The 22,190-nt window shown below is 59.3% G+C and overlaps 1 protein-coding gene across 30 annotated transcripts in view; it reads right to left on the bottom strand.

The window, feature by feature from the left end:
- The window catches only part of ABLIM2 (actin binding LIM protein family member 2), a 143,335-nt gene that overhangs the window by 26,137 nt on the left and 95,008 nt on the right, over positions 1-22,190 (bottom strand). For 6 of the 30 annotated variants that reach the window (XR_003520887.2, XR_003520889.2, XR_003520888.2 and 3 more), the window contains 8 exons: positions 21,721-21,753; positions 19,986-20,106; positions 18,312-18,410; positions 11,626-11,727; positions 11,135-11,188; positions 5,406-5,525; positions 4,366-4,418; positions 3,549-3,690 (listed from right to left, as the gene is read on the bottom strand). Coding sequence is in view for 27 of the 30 variants with exons in the window: in XM_027599432.2 (XP_027455233.1) it covers positions 3,549-3,690; positions 4,366-4,418; positions 5,406-5,525; positions 11,135-11,188; positions 11,626-11,727; positions 18,312-18,410; positions 19,986-20,106; positions 21,721-21,753 (724 nt within the window). In the remaining 3 variants the exon portion in view is untranslated. Of the gene's footprint in view, positions 1-3,531; positions 3,691-4,365; positions 4,419-5,405; positions 5,526-11,134; positions 11,189-11,625; positions 11,728-18,311; positions 18,411-19,985; positions 20,107-21,720; positions 21,754-22,190 lie in introns of those variants that run through there. The other 24 variants (XM_027599440.2, XM_027599443.2, XM_027599442.2 and 21 more) reach the window with 19 other exon arrangements.

Here is a 22,190-nt window from a genome sequence, read left to right as displayed (position 1 = left end):
CCAGCCATGGTGGGCAGCAGGTAAAGACAAGCATGTCCCATCAAACACAAGACTCCACAGGGAGGGACACACAGACGGTGACACGAAAGCCAAAGCCCTGGGACCACCATCTGTGCTGCCTCAGTTTCCAATGCAGAGCTCTTCCCACCCGGCCCCCTCCCCCATTCTTCTCTGTGCTGGGGCCTTAGGAAGGGCCTGTGTCCTCAGAAACCCTGGGCTCTTTCTAGGGGTCACTGAGTCCTCTAGGCGGGGTCCCCAGCCAGCTGGGCCTTTGTCTTATGGGGGAGGGGGCCTACGTCACCTCATGTTCTTCTGGGGACGGTGAGTCTCACCCTATAAAGCTCAAGACCCTCTTCGCATAACAAAAACTCAACATCACCCCTTCCCTTTGCAGAAATCGGGCCCGTTGGAAACAGCACATTATGCACAGAGTCCCTATAAGGCCCGAGGTGTAGGACAAAGGAGAGTCTCGGTCATCTATAATAGCACGTGTATTTCAGTGAGACCCTCTTCGGAGTAGGTGGCAGCGGGCCAGAAAGAAGGGTGTCACAGGGTGGCTTGTCGTTGCTGCTCAGTCATCTGCTCCTCCTCTGGGGAATGGGGGCTGGGCCACACTCGCCTCCGCCTCTCCGCTGCCTAGCACCGTGCCCAGCACATAGTAGGTGCTCAACCAATGTCTGGTGGAGAGATGGATGAATGACCGGATGATGAGTTCAGCCCCGGGTGAGATGTGCCGATGGGGTCATGAATGGGATGAGACGTGCCCCCGGCCCCATCAGCCCTCGGAGGCCCCAGGCGGGCGGTGGCGGGATGCGCGGGTGCTCGCTCCCGTGGGCGTCTCTGCCTCTCTCAGCTCCCTGCACGCTTCTCCGGGGCAGGGGCTGCTCTTGTCTCTTCTTGGTGTCCCCCTTGGCGCCCCACACAGCGTCTGGCACAGAGTGGGTGCTCAATAAATACCCGTTGAATTTAATGCATCTCAATTCAACAAACATTTATTGAGCGTCCACTGTGTTGAGTGTCACAATCCTACCTTCCTTGGGCGCACTACAGATGGATGTCCCGGGGATGCAGGTGGGGCGTGCCTGGCCGCGTGCAAACGCCCTGCTCAGTGAAAGTTGTTTGCAAATGGTACTGGTGTCTGTGGGCTCACTTCGGGAGCTACTCGGGGAGAGTGGAAGGAGCCCCGAGGAAAGGGGGTACGTAACCCTCCGTTTAGGAGCGCTGCCCATTCCGCCCCAATTTCTCAACGGGCTGGCACGCAGCAAGGCACGCGTGACGGAGGCATGACCAGTAGCTGGGGTCCCGGATGCTGTGCCCATGCACGTCGGGAAACCAGGCGAGGTAAAGGCACGGTTGCAGCAGGTGCACGGTGGGTTTCCCGCTCAGCGGAACCGACATCGGAACACCATAGAAAGCGGAGGAATGACAGAACTGTCATAATCGTCATGAGCAAGCGTTCGTGAAGGGGAAGGCCACGCGTACGTGCACGCACACACACACGTTGTTTCTACGGTGGAGGAATCTCCCCCATTAGGGCCGGGATTCTGGCGCAGGTGAGGCGCTTCCTGCCGGCCAGGTACGCCCTGGGTGCCAAGCAGCGGGACCCCCGCCTGTGGCTGCCCGTGGCCCCAGTGATGGGGAGACAACAATGAGGACGAGGGGACGGAGCCAAAACAAGACCTTGCAGGTGTGTGACTGGCCAGTCAAAACAGCACGCACAGCCTGGGGGCCTCGCGGGGGGTCTCCCACCTACGGGGCTCCCGGGATGGCCCGGGGGCCCCTGGTCCCAGCGCGCGCAGGCGAGGGGCCAGTGCACCGGGGTGAACGTAGCACGCACCAGCGACAGGGCAGGTCAACGGCACGGGGAGGGGGGGACTGTGGCCAGGCTTCTCCCCACGGGGTGCCCCCCCCGCAGGTGGGCTGCGGACATAAGTGGGGATCCCGGGGTCAGCCGAAGGTGGGGTCCTAGCACCACCCAGCAAGGGGAGGATGGGAAGCCAGAAAAGGCCACCCCCTGAGGTCCCCAGACACTCACTTCCTGAGAGCTCCTGGGCCTCGTGGGTAACACGACGACACCCCAGGCGTGGGGGGGCTGCGGGGGTGCTGGAGGGGGCTGGCGCAACGGGATCCCACCACCTTCCAAACCAACCGCCATCAGGACAAAGGGAACATGGAGCAGCGAGGCCCATGGTCAAGTCCTGCAGCACCCGGGGCAGTGGGTGCCTGGGAGCAGACAAGGGCCGGGGGCTGGACCTCAGCTGCTGGGCTGGGCCGCACCGTGACCTGTCGGCGGGGGGGGGGGGATGGGCAGCGCGTCGCGTCCTCCCCGCACCGGCCCTGGGAGGAGCACGCCACCACCTTGGACGAGTCACTCTGGGAGACTGCTCTGACGTGGCCTTCCTGTGGTGGCATCCACCCGTGTGCCGGCCCAGAGAGCCCCATATTTAGAGCGCTGCACCCCCGGGGGGCCAGAGGCACGGGGAGAGGGGGCCCATGATGTCTGCTTGCAAAGATCATACGCAAAACAATGCGCCTTTGCTTTGCTTCGAGCTCTTCTTTAACAGACGGCAATGCCCGGGCCGCCCCTTCCATGTGTAAGACAAGTTACAGTTCAGAGTCACGAGAATGAGGATGACAATGACAGTCTTTTTGCTGAGCATCTACCATGGGCCAGGCAGAACGCCGGCTGCGGACGTGTGTCACCTCCTCCGGTCTCTACTGGCCTGGACAGGCGGACAGGCGGGACGGAGGCCCAGCGGGGCGGTCACGGCCCAGGGTCCCACGGCCCGTCAGGGGTGAGCCCGGATTTGAGCTGGGGCCGGTCTCATGGCCACACCAGCCTCTGTGCTCTGCCTCTTCACACCCCCGTGCACCTCTGCGTCCCAGCTCAGCCCCACACGTGCCCACAGGAAACCACCCACTGGGACCCAGGCACGGCGTCCAGGTCTCCTGCGGGCATCACACCATAGCTGGTCGTGCTTCTCACCCATAACGTACAATTCTAGAGCTCTATGTGGAGCGTTGCCCTGCATCTGAAAATCCCTCCTAATTCAGCCCTCCTGAACCCCAGAGTCGGGCAGCGGTCACTTATCCCCACTCCCTGCGGACGGGATGTCCCCACTCCCCGGTGCCTTGCTCAGGCCGAGCGCCGGGTGGCTGTACCCTGTCATCGACTCCCAGTCTGGACTCACCCGCCTGGACCATGCTTGCGGCTGCTCTGGAGGGAAACGGGCCCCCCGCTTCCCAGCCTGATGGCCCGGGAGATGTTCTTTGCAACAGAACCCAGGAGGCCAGTCTGGCTTTGTGGGCTGTCTCCAGTCCTGGAGCATTCTAGGAGACACGCCGGTGTGCCCACGGGCCACACGCGAGCTCACCATGTCCAGGGGAACTCACACGGGAAGGAGGTCCGCTCTCCTACCTGATTTGCTCCTTAGATTTCTTAACGAGCAAGGCTCAGTTCTGGGGGATGGGTCCCAGATTGTGGGGCCCCCTTGCTGCGAGGCCTCTCATGCCACAGGTACAGCTCCTTGCTCAAAAGAACCACTCACGTGAGTAAAAGTTGTCCCCTTGCATTGTTTGGAGAGGGTCTCTATCGGTCCCGCTACTGTGGGACAAAGACTGGCTGTCTAGGTCTGGAGAGTTAGTCCTAGTGTCTGTATCCCCCTGGAGAAGCAGCCAGCTGGTCTTCTGCTGAGGGAGAAGAAAAGCCACGTGAACGCGGAGGCCATCTGCATGGGGCTGCCCCACGTTACAGAGGAGGAAGTGGGGTCAGGGAGGTCAGGGGCCCAAGCGGCTTCTCCTGGGGGTGCACGGGTGAGCCAGGCGTGGGCGCTCTCCATGCACAGCTCCCTCCCTTAAAGACAAGCCAGGGGCCCTCGCCCTCCCTGGAGCCAGGGCGGGAAACTCTGGGGGCCAAACCCCCCCCGAGAGGCGCACCCAGGCCTGCACGCATTCCCCATGGCTGCGTTTGTCGCCGAGCCGCGTGGCCCCCGGAGCCTCACTCTACCCTCGGACCCTTCCCTGGGACCCCCTGCCCAACCTGTTCTCGAGCCAGCACCCCAGATGCCTCCAGAATACCCTTGGACTAATTTAGACATGGCCTCGGTGATAGAGCCGTAACCGGGTTACAGGGGTGCGGCAGGAGCACTGCGGCAGGAGCACTGCGGCAGGAGGCGTGCTAGTCTGGGTGGGAGGAGGCGGCGGGCGGGGCCCCCGCTGAAATCCGGTCCCTGCCGCGTGGGGCCTCGTGGGACCCCTCTGGAGCAGAATGTGGGAGAGGGAGCCTGAGCTTTTGGCTGGGGAGCCCCCCCGAGCCAGACTGCCTCTGGGCAAGGCTGCTCCCGCCCGGACCTGCCCCCGCATTACCTTCCTGTTATCCTGCTCCAACGCTCCATCCTGTCCATCGGGTCGCCTGACGGCTGGAAGGGAAGGGGCCCCTTGTCAAGGAGACACACCATCTCATCTGGGTGTCCCCGCCACGGTTCCCGCTTCCCATCGTGCTCAGAAACGGAAAGGTATCAAGCCAAGGTCCACGGCACGAGAGCCTTTGCGGGGCCGGGGAGTCGGACGCGCCGGAGAAGCCTCCCACGGGAGCCCCGCGGGCGGCGGCCATGCACCCTCCCTCCTGACGGTTCTTCAAAACCAAGAGCAGGGGTGCAAAGGGACGCGGTCTTAGAACTCCAGCCAACCCCACGCCGCCGAGATCGCGCCACGTGTTTGGATGCAGCCACTTGGCATTTTGAAGCACGCACTCTCTACTTTCCCAGTTTAACCCTAAAGGAACAGGAGGGTTTGGTCCAGCAGGGCCTGCTGTGTCCGACCTGGCCGGGTGCTTCACCGGCGCTCCTGCGGATCCCCATGCCACCCCATTCACAGATCGGGAGACTGAGGCTCAGAGACATGACATGCACGGGGCGTGGCAGAGGCTGATATGTGAACCCAGGTGCTCTGTCTCCAAAGTCCCCCCTCCCCGTTTGTCCCCCTCACTGCCTGCTGCCCACGAAACACAGAATGGTCAGTGAGCTCTGCCACAGGAAAAGTCCACGAAGAGAGGTAAAGGAGGTACGACATACAGCCAGAGGTGACCTCGGTGGACTGGAAGGAGCAAAAGCTCACTTTGCCGCAGTGTGTCTGCCAAGAACGCCATTGGGGGCTGAGAAGTCAGGTGTCTATATTCTCCACTGGCCTTTTTGGTTTTGGTGGTGGGGGTGGGGTCATCGCCATGCGAGTGCGATCAAGTACATCACGCAAGGGCATATGACAGTGCTCGGCACCCAACTGAGGACTTCCTGTGCTAAGCCACGGACCCCATGCATGGAACAATGAGAGGAAAACCCCAGGCTCCTTCCCCACCCGCCACGGAGACCGAGGCCACGGTAAGGACACGCCAAGGGTGGGCTCCTTACCTGCAACCTGCGGAGGGCTTGGACCTTCGAGCCTTTTGGAGCACCCTGCCTTGTGCACCACCAAGGACAAGACTGACATCAGGCCCGAGAGCTTGGAAATTGGGGATTGGGCTACAGGACCTTGACAAGATAAGGTCACAGTTGAAGAGCGTTCTGGATACACGGATATTTTGTTACTCCCGATGGCTGTTTCTCTTTCTTCCAGGAGAGACAGTGATTTTTCAGTGTGAAAATAAAAACCCTGCTCTCTCCACGGGCGGAGGCAAATTTACAGCGAGCCTACGCGAGGGGCGCCATGGTGGACAGAGGCGGGGGCAGGACGGACACACGCCCAGCGGCCCGGGCTTGCCTGTTGCCCGGACAATTGCGGCCGCTGGGCAGCAGAGCCCTGAGGGTCTGGCCACACATCCGCCATGACTCTTGGCGGCCGCCCAGCAAGCTCTGGGGATGGTTAGGCCAGCGGGGACTTGAAGCTCCAGAGCATAGCCACTGTCCCACCCAGAGAAGCCTCCAGGGCTGGGTCCACCAGTGAAAGTCAGTGAGTGTGCCCTAACCCCCGATGAGCCCTCGGTGGCCCCCAAATGGACCACTACGGCGGGGGTAAATTTGCAAGTACAAAGACAGCAAGGGGCTCTTCGGGATGTGAAATCCCAGCCCTTGGAGTTCAGGCCACGGGGCCCAGAGGCCACCCTGGGTTTGAGGACTTCACATAGCTGTGGGTGACTGGGTGGGTCAGATGCGTCTGGCTGTGGAGCCACCTCAGGGCTCAAGGAATGGCCCCACCACCTGATGAGGAAGCCATCCCACCAGGACTGAGCAAGTTTCCTCTGCAAAGGCTCAACCAGGAGTGTACGACTCAGCCACACTCAGTCACCAAGGGCTTTCCAAAGGCCAAACGTGTCGGCCCACAACACACGCGACGGGTGCCCTGACGTGGGAGCAGGGGTAGGAAAACACAGGTGTCTGGCACTTTGTATTATATGCCTGCTTCCTGAACAGCTCTGAGCCTCAGTTTCCTGATCTGTAAAATGGGCAGATGACGCCCACCCCCCCCGCCCCAAGTTGCGAGGATCCCATGAGGTAATGCATGTAGATACTGTAACACACCAGGGAGCCCAGGTCTGAAAAATGAGGAATGAACAAGAGAACAGCCTTGAGGCAAGTGGACAGGCTTGTGTTTCAGAGTCAGGAGAAGACACACAGATTAAGGATGACCCACTGTCTGTCCCAGCAGACAAGGCAGTGCCCTCTGAGCCTGGACTGTCTCTGCCATAAGGAGTCCTCCGGGGAGAGCCCCGGGGAACTCTGTTGGAGGCATCCCCAGGAGACTGGCTGGCCTCTGATGTTCTTTCTGGACCCACAGCCTGCCTGCCTTCCCTTTCCTCCCATCCCAAGACAGGACCCCAAACCAAAATGAGACTTGACCCCACCACGGAGGGATCCCAGGGAGACACATGGGTAGGGGCTGCCTCCTGTCTTACACCAGGAACCGGAGGAATAGCAAGCATGCCCCACGGGGCCCCGTCTGCTGACTGGCCTGGGGGGGGGGTGGAGCGAGCACCCCTCTGCTAGCAGGTGGCTGCAGGTGCGGGGCTGAGCTGCCATCTCCTGTGTCCGGGGCCCGGGCACCCACTCCCATGGCTGTCTCAGAGCTGTGCTTTGCTTACAGATGACACAGCTAGCCCTGTCCCTGAGTCTGGACGCTCAGCTTCCTGGGAGGTGTGGGGAGACATGTTCTGTTCTTCCCTGGAATTCATCTTGAGCAGTCTAAAACCTAGCAGAGCGTCGCTCCATCGAGGGGACCTACCACTGGAATGACCCTGCTCCACGCCCCACGTCAGCGGGGCCTCACCCAACTCCCGCAAAGCCCGATGGCGAGGCAGCCTTGACCCTACCCTCAGGGTGGAGACGCAGAGCGGCCATGGCAGGAACCACGCCTACTTCACCAAAGTCTGGGACACCCCCCACCGCGAGCGCCTGCAGACGGCTCAGGAGCACCACGGTGCCCCGGTCCCATCTGCTCTCCATGTCCGGCCACTCCCCGCCTGTCCCATGTCGGCCCCCCGCTCTGCAGGAAAGGGCTCTTCCACTCCTGTCTTGTCCTGCCCTCACCGTTTTCAATGTTCCACTCACTGCCTTTTGCTTCCTTTCTATTTTTTAAAAAAAGCCATAAAATCATAACCAAGTAGAGCTGAAACTAATAGAGTACAAAACATACTGTTGGGCCCTAAATGCTGTACAGTGAGCCCGGAGGGGTCAGGGGCCAGAGGTCGGGGGTCAGGCAGATGAGCACCCGCTGGGTCCCAGAGCGGCCACTTCTCGACCCCAGGACCTCAGGCTCCTCGTCCACAGTGGTGCCAACCTCATTGGGGGCCTGCAGGGGACGTGCAGGCAGCTGTCGAGTGCCCCCCAGAACAGGGGTACCCTCCCCGCAGCTGCTCGGGCGCAGGCCCCCCTCGTCCACAACACCAGCACCCCACCACAGGGCCGGTGGGCTCACCGCTGGAGCTCGCTTCCCCAAACAGGAATGGGACGCAAGCACCAGAAAAGAGTGATACTGATTAAGAAAAACTGTGTATGAGTCAGAGATAGGGCATCAAAAAGTAAATGCATTAATTAAAAACTATGCTTTTTAAACTGGTTGAGCATACTGTCTTAAACTAGCTAAATGGTCCAGTAATGCAACATCATCACCCAGAGTGTCTCGAGACAGGTGGAGGCCAACGTAGTGGTTTCTCAAGTCTCTCCCCCAAGAGACGACTGGGTGGTGACTTTGCTGAGTGTGTGTGTGGGTGCACATGCACATGCATGATCTCACACACGCATGCTCTCACACGCTCTCACACACGTGTGCTCTTACACGCTCACACACGTGCATTATCTCACACATGCATGTGCTCACACAGGTGTGTTCTCACGCACACACATGTGCTCTCACACCCACTCACACATACACGATCTCACACATGCATGCTCTCACACACACTCACATACACAGTCACATGCATGGTCACACACATGATCTCACACATACACACGCTCACACACACGCGCACACACATGATCTCACACGATCTCACACACACACATGCTCGCAACACACGCTCACACACACAGAGTCACACGCATGGTCACACACATGCTCACACAAACACATGCTCGCACACACACGCTCACACACACTCACACACATGGTCACACACACACGATCTCACACACACACACGCTTGCACATGTATGCTCACACACACAGCCACACGCATGGTCACACACACATGATCCCCCACACGCATGCTCACAGTCACACACATGCTCACACACATGCTTTCACACACATGCTCACACAAACACATGCTCGCACACATACGCTCACACACAATCACATGCATGGTCATATACACATGCTCTCACACACACATGCTCACACATGCATGCTCACACACACACATGATCTCACACACAGTCACACGCATGCTCACACACACGATCTCACACACACGCTTGCACATGCATGCTCACACACAGTCACACACATGCTTGCACACACATGCTCACACACTCATGGTCACACACATGATCTCTCACACACATGATCGCATACACATGCTCACACACACAGTCAAACGCATGGTCACACACACACTCACAGTCACATGAATGCTCACACACAGTCACACGCATGCTCACACACACGATCTCACACACACATGCTCGCACATGCATGCTCACACACACACATGCTCACACACACACGCTCACATGTACTCACTTCTGACAGGATGTGCTCCACCTGGATGGGGGAAATCTTGTAAAATCAAAACATCTCAAATATATCAGAAACCAAATACATGCTAACACAAACGTTATTTTTGGAGCATTCCCTAAGGAAACCTGGTGAAGGACAGTACACACACATGCTGAGACCCCCGTCCATGGACCATTCTCATTCACAAAGAGACTGGCTGTATTCACGTTTACCCCTTGAATACGGCCGGACGCTGGGTGGAGAGTAGGTACTCTATAAAGTCTATTTGCTAAAAGAATCAGTATGCCAGATTTCTGAAACGGTAAATGGGCTTCAGTCCTTGTCCAGCGTTCAGTCCTACAGGAATTCCCTTGCCTTTGATGGGAGGGACCTTCGTATCCAGTTTTAAAACCAACAACGCAAGGATTCACACTGATAACAGTAAAACAAAATGTCTCTCCACTGGACGATTTGGTCAGAGGACTTAGGGTTGGAAGCTCTTTGTCTTAGATCTGGCTTGTTCAGAAGCCGCTGAGCAATTTCATAATCTGATTCACTGCCTCTTCTGCTTCCTAAGAGGCTGGCGCCTCTTATGCCACGGGTGTTAACCACATGTTTGAGGTTAATAAAATGCCAAGTCAGCCAATGCCACTTGTGACAAGTTCAGAAAACACAGCTTTCCATGCAGGCGTGAACACAGGCGCCATGATGGTAAGACAGCACTCAACACAACTGCTCCCCACTTGTAGCAACAAGGGGCTGGTCTGGACAATCTCTAAGGGCCCTAGGATCTAACTGGCCCAGCCCTCTCTGATCCCTCCAGAACATCTGTGCTCCAAGCTTCCCCGGCTGAGAGGGAACTGTAAAGCCACCGCCTTCTGGGCACCTGAGAGTTTAACCCATTCCTTTCTTTCTCGGGAAGAGCAAGAAATGCACAAAGCAATAAGCACAAAGCCTACTGGACTCAAGGAAAAATCAGAAGAGTCTTGTTTGTATAACCAGACCACTGATTTATCAGTCACAGAAAGCACGCTTTGATAGGATCCCACCTAACAGTGATGCAGTGGTGGACGGGGGATGAGGCTGTTTTCTTTGGGTACATCCGGACAAGAACTTTACATATGGGAATTTCTTTTCCCACCTCCCCATTGTGTGCGCAGCACTTCACAGTTTAGACCATATTTCCACGTTCATTTCTCCATCTGGTCTCATAACCAGCCTGTGAAGAGGGCAGGGTGGACGGATCAGTCCCATTTTGCAGATGAGGAAACAGAGGCTCAGGATGGTGAAGCCACATGCCCCAAATCACCCAGAAATTCCATCAAGAAACAGAAGGAGACCTGGAGCCTTCTGCTTCCTGCTCCATGGCTCCGGCCACCTGCAGCCCGTGCACCTATCCCAGGCCGACTCAGGCAGAGCGGAGGTGGGCGGTCCCCTCGGAGAGGGAAACCAGGGGCTGAGAGACCCCCTCACTGCTCGACCTGTCCAGCCCCTACTCGCTGATGCAACAAAACTCTCTGACTGAAGGCTGGCTATTCACTCTCTCCTCAGAAATTCCTAAAACACAGGAATGAATGACTAACTCTGGTTGGTTCTGTTTTCCAAAATTCCGGCTGGGTTGGGTTGGGGTCCAGGAAGCCTTTGTCCCTCAGGATCTCGGCTGGCGTCAGTCCGGCTGCCTCCCTCAAAGTGGCATAACCGAAGCCCCAGAAACCCGCCGTCGGTGATGACTCCCACCCCAAGCTCACTGGCGTGTGTGAGCCTCAGCTTTAGAGCACACAGAGGCGTCCTGACTCAGAGGTGCCCTCCGCAGTCTTTGATGCAGAGGCTCCCGGGAGCCCACTAGTGAACCTGCCCTTACTATTCAGACAGCCCCTGGTGCCTCCCCATCCCCGACTGGAACACGGCAAAAGGAAGCATCCAGAAGCACAAGGGGTGCAAGAGGCATGCAGGGAACACGGCAGCAGAGGAAATCCGACTGTACCATGCTGTTTGTAGATAGGGGGTTTCCTATAGATGTTATCTTTTACGCCAGTGTCTGGGAAAGAAGAGAAAGAAGAGGAGAAGGGCAGGATGAGCGAGCACACTGGTTTCCACCCCACTGCTTCTCCAAAGCCAGCGTCAGGCGCCAGATTCCAAGTGGCCAGAAAGGCTCACAAGCGATTGACGCCCGGGGCCCACACCTCAGACCAAGCGTCGCCCAGCCCAAAGCCAGAACCTAGTTCAAGGGGCGCGGGGAGGGAGGCAGCTGGAGTGGGCAGCCGGCCAGACAGCGCCTTCTCTCCAGCACATTCCCGGGAGAGCAAAAATGTCTCCCTGGTGTTTGTGTGGCTTTGGGGGAAACTCCAACGCACGCCAGCAGGGGGATGTGCAAACCCTCAGAATTGGGGGCGCCGAGAGGCTTGGGAATCATAGCAATCCTGTGCAATCAGACGCTCTGTGTGGCAAGCCCAATCACGCGTCCTGGGTGCCTACCTGGGATGTGGAAGTGGCGAGGCGCCTGCTGGTAGGTGCAGGGGGGAGGCTTGCTGTCTGAGAGCACCGAGAGGCTGGGGGTGCTCCGGCCACTTTCACTGCCTCCAGACGGAAGAGCAAAGACAGGTAGAAGGGAGGAAGGGGAAGGCAAAGGACAGTATGTCAAGTAGGAATGCTGGTTCCCAGTGAACCCATCTCCCCTGGCTGGTGGAGCCCCGCAACACTCTGCCCAGGGGGGGGTGCCCTCCACCGACACTTCCAGACAGTGCCCCACGGCTTGTTAATCCAACCTCGAGTGGACGCCTTCCAGTGGCCCCATTTGCAAGGAGCAGTGGCCCCAAGGGCAAAGCGCTTGCGGTTGCTAGTTCATGGGAATGTCGGCTTGGCTCGGCTGACCCCTACTCTCCTCGGGGTGCACAGTTGGTCTGCTGCTCAGCACCGGCCGGGGCTTGAATCTGGCAAATCGCAAATTCACCAAAACTGAAGCCTCCCTCCCTCAGTATCCTTGCGTAAAAAGATGCCGCTTTCTTGGAGAATCAACAAATCAGTCATTCAGAACGGATTACAAAATCGGTTCCTAAATGCCGCTGGGTAAAATTTTACCAGCTATAGGAGGATAAGAGCAAGTTGATATTAATTAGCTGCCATGTTCCTAAATAAAGCTACTTTTGGCAAATTAAATGAAAGGAATTCTCCAAATCTGGCTCCAATTTCCTATCCCATCTGGATTTATAATTTCTGTGTTCTGAACAGGTTGGATTATCAAGTCACAAATTCAGACAGTCGTAGTTTCCCCAGGTGACCCCCCTCGCCCCCCTCCCCCACCCTACACATACCTATTTAAGGAATGACATGATAGACAGAATGCAATGGGCGTTGAACACTTTGGATGATGAGGTTTACGGCTCATTTTAGCAAGACACTCCTAAGGCACACCTCATTTCCTCTCCCATTAGCCTCAGGAAACCCTCTGCCGTCTTGGATCACAGCCTGGCGAAGGGAGGGGGCCCTCCAGACTTGGAAGGAGCCCCTGCGGGCTACAGCTGTTCAAAGCGGCAGGGCCCTGAGGTGACCCGGCAAGGAAGCAGCCCTCCCACGGGGCTAGACGTGGACGGGAGGGCGTAGCAGGCGTGGGCTCCGAGCACGCTGTTGCCTGGGTCGGGTGCACCGGGAACCCGGGAGGGCTCGTAGGGGCAGAGGTGGGCACTCAGCCTGAGCAGGCCACCACTCCGTGGCCCAAACCGGGCTGAGACCACCAAAGGGGCTGCTGACCTCAGCTCGGAGCAACCATCCCCCTGTGCCTGGGCACCAATTTCGCCTGTTAGTGCTGATGGAACTTCGGGCCCATGACTGCCCCCTATCACCGCGTGAACCCTACCTTCCCCTGAGCCACACCCCCCGTGCAGCACAGACTCTTCCAGAGCCCCACACCAGTCCAGGCTCCTTCCTGCAGCTCCCTGGGGAACAGGAGCCTTCAAGCCATTGCTGAGTCCCCAGGCGAAACCATCGCCTTGTGCACATAAAGGTAACTGCCGATTGCCGATCGGTTCTACCAACAGTGGCTGTGAAGGGGTCCACCCCAAGGATAGAGAAACATGGCAGTAGTTTAAACAGTCTCCTTGCACAGGCTCGGGAACCGCCGAGGACGGCCCACTCTGGGTGTCATCACTAAGCCTGCTGTGCTCCGGGCACGGCCTGGCGAATCCGGGAGGCTTCGAACAGCTCACTTCCTTCTGCCTAGACACCCTCGTGCACCCAGCTCCTGCCCAGGTGGCTGCAGATGATGGGACATGTGGCAGGGCTCCTGACCCCCAGTCCCCAAGCCTACAGTGCAGTGTCCTCCGACAGCACAAGCAACAGCCTGTGTGTGTGTGCTGATCTATCTGGCGAGCACCCACAGTGCTCAGCAGGCCCTCGCGGGGCCCGAGACCCTGGGGCAGCTGGGGACACAGACCCAGAAGCAGTGGCCCATGACGCCCATCCACACCTACCATCCAGGGGTACAGAGATCACCAAACTCTGCCCCCTGGTCCCTGGCTGAGACGTCTCTCCTGGCGTACCCTCCTCCCAGCCTCCCTGCCCCTCCCCGCCCCCACTAGAATCCCCTTTGCAAAATCCTTGCCACTTGTCATGGCCCTTCCTGGGTCAAGGCCCTGGTGCAAAGCCTCCCTGGGAGACCCAGGCCACCATTGACCATTCTCCTGTCTGGATTCATTGGGTCACCTCATTGTCATAAGACACACTGCTACCATCCCGCCCCCCCCCCCCCGACCCAGGGTCCCTTGTAGTGCTTTGTCCACATCAGCTCACAGAAGCTCATAGAAATGCCCACAGCAGCCCCGTAGGACTCGTAACTCCCTGGCCACCTTCTGCAGGAGGGACGGGGCTGGGAAGGCCCGGGGCCAGGGTCCCCGTGAGGCCCAGCTCCAGCTGGCTCACCATGCCACCCCCGAGGCTCCAGTCACTGCCCCGGGGGCCAGCTTCCTCCCTGGGCGTCAGCAGTAAAACCCCAAACCACCGATGTCTCCATGGATGCGGGAAAACGAGAGGAGGCCCTGGCCTGACTTTGAAAAGAAGCCCCTGCTGACCAGGCTCTCGTGGCCTCTGGAGGCAGTTCGGGAAGGAGGTCAGATTCTGACCTCTGCTGGTGGTGGTGGGGGAGAGGCTTCTTCTTCCTAAATTTGAAGCAAGTGGTCTACTAGGGAGCACGCTGCAGCCAGTCTCCCCGCGGGGTAACGGCTCCTGTCGCCGTGGGGCATCGTGCGTTGCTGCCTTGGTGTTGGCTAAAGGCCACCCTTCAGATTTCACGTCCCCGCCCCCATCCGTGGACCCCATCCGGGACGTCACGTGACACGTCCCCCCCATCTCCTCAGGCTCCTCTAGGCTGCGACGTTTTCTCAGACTTCCCTGGTTTGCGATGGTTTTCGTGAGGAGTCCTGGGCAGGTGTTCTGTGCGGCGTCCCTCCGTGAGGACTGGTCTGATTATTTCTGGTGATCAGACGGGGATCGCGGGTTCTCGGGAGGAAGACCCTGGGGGCGCAGTGCCCGCCCATCCCATCAGGTCAAGGGCACCTGCCATCGATGTGACTGGTCACTGGGATGGTGACCTTGAGCCCCTGGCCAAGTGGGGTCTGCCAGGTTTCCGGAGCAGTCTCCCTCCTGGCCCTCCAAGGCTGTGCCCCGAGCAGGCCATGCACCGTGCATGCCTGGGGACTCAGGGGGGCGTGGGTTCCCTCCTTGAGGGTGGCACGTCCACGTAAGTCACTGGGAGCTCTCCTGCTCAGGAGATCTGTCCCTTTGCCTTCATTTATTCATTTGCTCATTTATTTTTGACACATGGACTTGCGGGCCCTCACCTCACTCGCTGGGTGACCGTCCAATGTCCTGTCATTCATTCTGCTCTTCAATCGTCCCAGCTTTGCCTGGGTTGGCTCCTGTTGAGTGCTCAAGCTGGCTGGAAGCAAAGCCAGCTCCCGTCTGCGTGAAAGGGCGTGTTAAGGACGATGAGCAAGACGTGCGTGGGTTCTCACATGTGCAGCGCTCCACCACAGGCCGTCTGAGTAAGGTGCATGGCCCAGGGCCTGGAGCCAGATGAAGAGGTGCCTCTGGGGCACAGCAAGTGGGTGGGAAGCGGGCCCTGACCTGAGGCTCTGCACCGGCAGCCCCTTCCCTCCCCTCCTGCCACGGGGGGGAGGCGGCTTGCTGCTCAGTAAGCTGCAGCTGCCCAGTGAAGAGGTCCCGGCAGCACCACCTCCTCCTGACCTGCTCCTCAGCAGGTGAGAGGTCAGGCTTAAGCCTTACGCTGCCTCAGGACACATCCCCGGGTCTGAAATTCATAGGAAAGTGCCAATGACTGCCACCAACACAGATGCAGCCTGCCGGCCTTGGTAGAGAGTGGCCTTGGGCATTGAGACATGGGGGGAGGAAGGTGTGTCTGGGATGGGGGTCCAGCAAGGAGAGAGGAGGAAAGCCAGGCGCCCCTTCAGCCTCTAGCTGGGTCAGGGCAGGTGGTGGCTGGGGTGAGGGCATGCCTCTCCTTGGGGAGCCCTCCACCCACCGTGGCATTCAGAGGGTCATCACCTAGAGGAGCCAAAGATGCTAGGGATGCCATGAGGAGAGGCCAGGAAAGGTTTTCCCGGGGAGGGTGGGTGGACACGGGGCCATGAGCAGCTGGGAGGGGGACAGGCCTTTGACACAGCTGACAACTGAATGCCCATAGGCTGGGATGCGCTGGAGCATGCGGCTGAATGAGAGCATCAAGCAGAGGACAGGCTCCCTCGGTGTGGTCTCTGAGGTGGACTCAAGACCTGTGATGGACATGGCTGGTGAACAAGGGCCTGACTCAGCTCTGCCCCACGGAGCTTCGGGATCTCAGGCCAGCATCGTCTGTCTGAGCCTTGGTCTCCTCTGGGGTGAGTCCCGGAAAGAGGCTGGGCACTCCCAAGGTCACAGGTGGCCCTGGAAGTTGGGTATGGGGCAGAGACATGGCGCCAGGACTCCCCTGCATCCGACCCAGAGAGGAGAGCTGGGGCTTTCTCTGATTTCTGACAACGGGGATTGGTGGCCAGTGCAGCTGGGAGGCACAGGGCAAATACCGTGCCAAAAGCCGTAGGACCCACACAGGCCCCGTGCCTCGGCCCACCCGGCAGGCCGCATGGGGCCCGTGCTCCTGCCCCAGGAGATGCCCTTGGCCAGGCTCTGAAGTGGTTTCTGAATCCTGTTTCGGTGGGCAGGGGCTAGAGTCTGTCTGCATGGTCTCCCCCACCATGGGGTGGAAGGAGGGGCCTAGCTGCTCCTGTCCGAGGACAACACGGCTGTCTCTCCCTGTTAACCACCCCCCGGCCCTCCCGTACGGGGCTGAGGAGGGGGTGCTGCTCTCCCTGACCCACCTGGAGTGGGCGTGCTGGTGATCGGAGACACCGTCCCAGGGCCAGCCCTTGGCTGAGGGCGCTTGCTGGCTTTCCTCACCCTGGAGGGCTAAGAACTTGAGGGTGGAGCGCCAGAAGGGGGCAGCGGAGGACAGAGTCACAGGGTCTGTCCAGACCCCAGCCTGGACTCGTCTCAGCCAAAGGGGGTCCCCGTGTGGTCCGGCCAGCTCATGGGGGCTGCTGGGACAGCAAGTGCCCCGTGGCCGGGCCTTGTCTCCGGGCCACCCCTCTTCCAGAGCCCCCAGGGGGACAGCCCCACCCAAAGCGGGGCCACGGCAGGTGGTGGGGGGAAGCTGTGTGGACAGGGGCCTTCGGACCTGTGAGCGGAGGGAGAAGAGGCATCTCCTTGGTGACCTGCCATGCCCCGTCTACTAGCCAAATTCCCCCTGGTTTGCAGGGAGTGTGCTGTCTGCCCACTGGACACGCATGGGCCACGCGGCTGCGTGTGGCAAAGCCTTGCTGGCTGCTGTCATGCTCACGGGAGGCACCATGTCCGGCTTTGCTGTTTCTCAAGAGGGATGGCAGGTCCAGAAAAGTTAGACGGTGAGCTGTGAGGACAGGTCCCGATGCTCGGGGGCTCTGCTCTCCGTAGACCCAGGGGAGACACGCAAACAAGTGATGGGGACGCACGTAAGGGAACGCACAAGTTCCAGCGAGCCCCGTCTGAGACCATCGGATAGGGGTACGATCCAGCTGAGCTTGGCTGGCCTCCCGGTCCCATCAGGAGGGCCATGTCCCACTCTGCAGCTGTACAGAATGGGGGGCTCAATGACTCCCTGGGGGATCAGTAAGAACCTCACTGCTGCTTCCTCTACCACCCAGAGCATCCTCCTACGGTGTCGCAGGCTGCTAGGGCTGCATACCAAAGTGCTGGCACTTACAGCTCTGGAGGCTGCACGTCCCAGACCAAAGCGTGGCAGGGCTTGGTTTCCGGTGGGAGCCCTGCTCCTGGCTGGCAGACGGCCACCCTGTCCTCACATGACTGTGAGGCCCTTCCTCTGAGCACACTCAGAGAGCGAGGGCTCTTCCAGTGTCTTTTCCTCTTCTCGTAAGGCCACTGACCTTATGGATCGGGATCTCATCTTAGTGACTTCATGCGACCCTGATGGCCTCCTGAAGACCCCATCTCCAAATGCAGCCACATGGGCGGTTAGGGCCTTCACTTACAGACCTCGGGGACATAATCAGTCCGTAACACACGGGAAACGAGCTTGGCCATTTTCCTGGTGTGACTGGCATTCGCTGTCTGTGTAGGGATGTGGACAGTTTGGGGGGGGTCTGCACCCTGGGAGGAGGCAGGAACTAGAGCCTTGCAGGGTGTGCGTCCAGCCCCAGCCACCATGAGCCCCGAGGCCACGGACAAATCATAGTCTCCTCTGCTTTGGCCCCTGATAATGGCGGCAAGCGGTCCCTGTGTCCCCGCGGAGCTGACATGGGACATCAACGGGGGTCATGGGGGAAAGGCCCTGGGAACGAGGCCCCAGACTGGGCGCGAGGGAGATCCTAGCCTCCTGCCCCTGCGGCTCTCACTCGGCTCCTCACTACTCACTCCTTCCCACAGCAAGCTGCCTACGCCCTCATCCCAGGAACATTGACACACCGACAGAAACGGGGCTGGACCCACGAGACACACAGCAGGGAGCACGAGCAGAGACACAGGGCTCAGGGAAGCCATGCGGCGGACACAGGACAGCAAGACACAGACGCGTGGCCAGACGCCCTGCAAGTGCCCGTGGCCTGCGGCCCTGCGCACCTTACCTCGGAAGTAGGGGACGTAATGATGTCTGAACACGGATGTAGGGCTTGGGTGTTGGGACAGGGACAGGCAGCTACTGGTACCAACACTCACAGTACCAGCTGCAGGCAACAGAGAGCAAGTCAGAGTCCACCCCGGGCCCGCTAGCCGCAAAGCCACAACACAGTCCTAGGCCCCACTCCGCTAGGAACATTCGCGCTTCCTCTCCCGAAGAAGGCACACGTTTGTGAGGTCCCTGAGGGGGAGTCACCAGATGCGCTTCAGACCAGTCTGCTCCAGGCTCTGAGTGAGGAAGCCCGGCCCTCTGAGGGTCAGGGTGGCAGCCCCGGGCTCTGGAGCCCTGCCTGTCCCTCCACTGGGGGGTTCCTTGGCCTCAAACACAGGTGGAGAGCTGCTGGCTGGACCCAGGCGAGCGTGCACCTGACGGGCACCTGGCCTCATCCCACTGAGATATGCGTCTTGGCTCTCGGAGGTGAGCACCTGGCCAGGCACGGCCCACAAGCCTGGGTGACCCAAAATACGGTGCTCGGGGGTCAGGAGAGGGGCCTTCAGAGAGGGCGCTTGGGGAGCCTGACTGCCCTTCACCCCTCACTCACCTGCTCGCCTGCTCGCTCATCAGTCATTCATTCATTCGTTCACTCACACACTCATTCACTCACATACTCACTTGCTCACTCATTCATTCACTCGCTCACACACTCGCTCACTCATTCACTCACTCACTCACTCATCAATTCACACACTCACTTATTCATTCACTCACACACTCACTGGCTCATTCACTCACTCACACACTCACTGGCTCACTTACTCACTCACTGATTTATCCACTTTCCACTTATTGAGCAGGATGTTCCAAGAACATTGCAGGTAGTCAATGAAAATAACTTTGCAAATGAATGAGTTGATTTTTCCACAAAGGCTGCGAAAATTAGAGCTGTAGCCCGTGGATGTGGAAATGGAGCCATGCAGCAGCTGGCCAAGGAGGAAGCAGCTTGGAAAAATCCCTCACAAAGGCAGTGTGTGCATGGAGTGTTCCTGGGGCTTTGACACACCGAGGGTAACAATGAGTTTTCGAAGCTAAGGGTGAGCAATACACAGCTGGGTGCCAGGCAGGAAAGGAGGTGGGCTAGGGGTAGAGAGCACCCTGCCCCGGGTGTCTCCTTGCCGGGAGGGCACAGTAAGCCCTCACCAATGTTCCCACGGGGATGGCTGTCTTCAGGGCCACCATCCCAGCTGCAGGTGAAGAGTGTCAATAGATATTCTCACTACTTTTTGGCCACTGACCTTGCCCTCATAGCTCAACCCCCCCCAGACCCACATGAGCCTGGGACTCACGGACCTCTGGTCTCCCGCATTTATGCTCCTTTAGCTTCCTGACATCTCCTGTGACTGAAACATTTCGAAGCGCTCAGTGCTGCTCGTGTGTTTCCCCAGACGGCTCCTCCAACCAGCAGGGTAACCAGCTGCCTCCGGAGCGGTCCTCCCCTCCCAGACACGAGGGGCCGACCTTCGCGGACACATGACCCGGCCAGGCTCTCCCATCACCCACTGACCATCCCCCACCCGGCCCGTCATCTTTCCAGTTGTGTAAAGGAAGAGACAAAGTCAGAAGAGGGAAAGCAGCGAGAGGTACAGCTTCATCCGGGGTCAAAGAAGCCCCGGGGGCAAAGTACCTGGACGGCTGTAGTGTTGGGGCGACCGTGAGGTCGGCGTGTAGCGCCCGAGGCTGACTGACCCAGTGGAGCTCGGGCTGGAGGTCCGGCACTGCTTGTACGAGCGGTCATCCTGATCCCCCTGGGAGGGAAGATGGCCCGGTGAACGGTGGAGCTGAGGGCACTGCCCACCCCCCACGCATTCGCCCTCCTCCTGGCGGTTGCCCTCTGGACCAGAGAGGCTGACTCAACGTGGCCCCAGGACGAAATCCTCCGCATCTACCAGGGCAGCCCCAAGGAGCCAGGTAGGGGCCAGGCCTCGTGGCGACACCCCCCGTGGCCTGAGCACGTCCCCAGTGCCCCCAGATCCCAGAAGGCAGAGTCTCCATCAGCCCCTCCCTATGACTGGGCTCTGGAAGAGGGGTGGTGGAGGCACCTGGTTCCCCCCGGCACCCCTCAGCGCCCCTCCTGCCCCATCCTCCCCAGCACCCAAGCTCCTTACAACCACGACATTTTGAGATCTTCGAGAACCATGAGATTCTGCATTCTCCCCCCGCCTACCACCCAAGGGGGGATCCCACGTGTGGGGTGGCCCAGTTGAGTCAGACCCACAAGCACTGGCCCACGAGACTCCATTCAAGCAGGATGAGCAACGGTTGGGAGCAGTCAGAGCAGGCGACAGGTGGCGTGAGATGGCATGACACCATGGCGCAGGGGAAGGGCAGGTTGTTGGGCCCGCCGTGGCGGGGCACGCTGGCCAGAGTCCTGGGACGGCCCAGTCCAGCAGCCCGCTGTGGGGGTATGCTCCTGCTTTGCCCCTGAGGCCAGCACAGGGGTAAGCACAGGAGAGGGGAGAGTCTGGGTTTGGACCTCGTGGCTCTCATGCTTTCTGAGCCGACCTTCTGCCTCCGAAGGCTTGTCCTTCGGCAGAACCCACTGAACCACTGTCCCTAACACCTGCCCGTGCCCCCACCTCCATGCTGGCTCAGGCTGGTTCCCGTGCTGGGATCACACCCACCAGCTGTCACCTGGCTTCGTTCTGAGCCCACCTGGCCCATCCCACCCACGGCGATGGGTGCTCTCTCCCCGGGGTGGCGGCATCTCTGGGCATCCTCCGCACAGCCCCACTGGCCAGTTTCTACCCCACGGGCACTCCTTCTCCTCGCTTAGCCTGTCCGAGGGCCTGGCCGGCCACATGTGGTTTTCGAAGCTCGGCACTGATGGCCACTCGCCCGGTCTGGTGGGCGCATTCCTGAATCCGAGGGTTCGATGCCCATGCAGATGGGAGTCTGGTGGGCACCTGTCCATACCACTGAGTGGCTCTCGGAAATAGGAAGACAGAGCTGCGGACTATAAATGTTATTTGATAGAGAAATGCTCTCGGAATATCCGTCTGAGAGGATCTGGGTGCTCCATAAGTCCCACTCAGAGCGGCGTGAGGTGGGCCCAGGCTAACCCGGGCTCCTGGGTGCTTTCTCTCCAGGAAGCCACGAGCCAGACCTCGAGAGAGCCATGGCCCACGTGTCTGCCACTGCAGGGCCGACGGGTACACCACAGAAGCATGCAGATGAGACGTGATTATAAAAATAACCAACACCAAGGATGGCATTTCAGGCCACCGAGGACCATGGCCCCATGACCCAGATGGTCAAGAGCCGCAGAGGCCCTTCTGGGGGTGCCGTGGGCGGTTATGTTTATAACCCAGGTGGCAGCACCATGAGCAGGAGGGGGCGTTGGCTGGGGGGCAGGGGGTTACCTCCGTCGGCGTTGGTGAGAGTACCTGCGGTGACTGTGGATACAACACACAGAGTGGCCTGTTAGGTCGCTGGGGGTGGGGGGGCAGAAACAGCAAAGGGCACAGACGCGTCCTCATGCCCAGATCCTCCTCCACACGGGAAAGGAACCCCACCACGAGACATGACGCAGGATTCCAGAACCTTCTTTTTGGAGAAATACGGTCAATGGCACCCCAAGAAAGGGGCCCCCAGGACAACTCTTGGGGCCAACCCTGGAGTGCGCCTCCACAACGGCCCACCCTGACACCCGCTGCTCCCTCGCGAGGACATATTTTCCAAAAGGAAGACCATCAGTTTGGGGTGGGGGATGACAACATCCTCTGAGCCCGGCAGCCTTGGTTTGCCCCAGAGTGGAGAGACGAGGGGCCCAGAGAAAGGAGGGCAGTTCAGGGCCTCGGGGTTTGGGGATCCCCCCTCTCCGCAGAATGGA

This window comes from Zalophus californianus, chromosome 2 (assembly GCF_009762305.2).
Source record: "Zalophus californianus isolate mZalCal1 chromosome 2, mZalCal1.pri.v2, whole genome shotgun sequence".
In the NCBI taxonomy this organism is placed as follows: domain Eukaryota; kingdom Metazoa; phylum Chordata; class Mammalia; order Carnivora; family Otariidae; genus Zalophus; species Zalophus californianus.
This window is presented reverse-complemented; position numbering and strand designations above follow the sequence as displayed.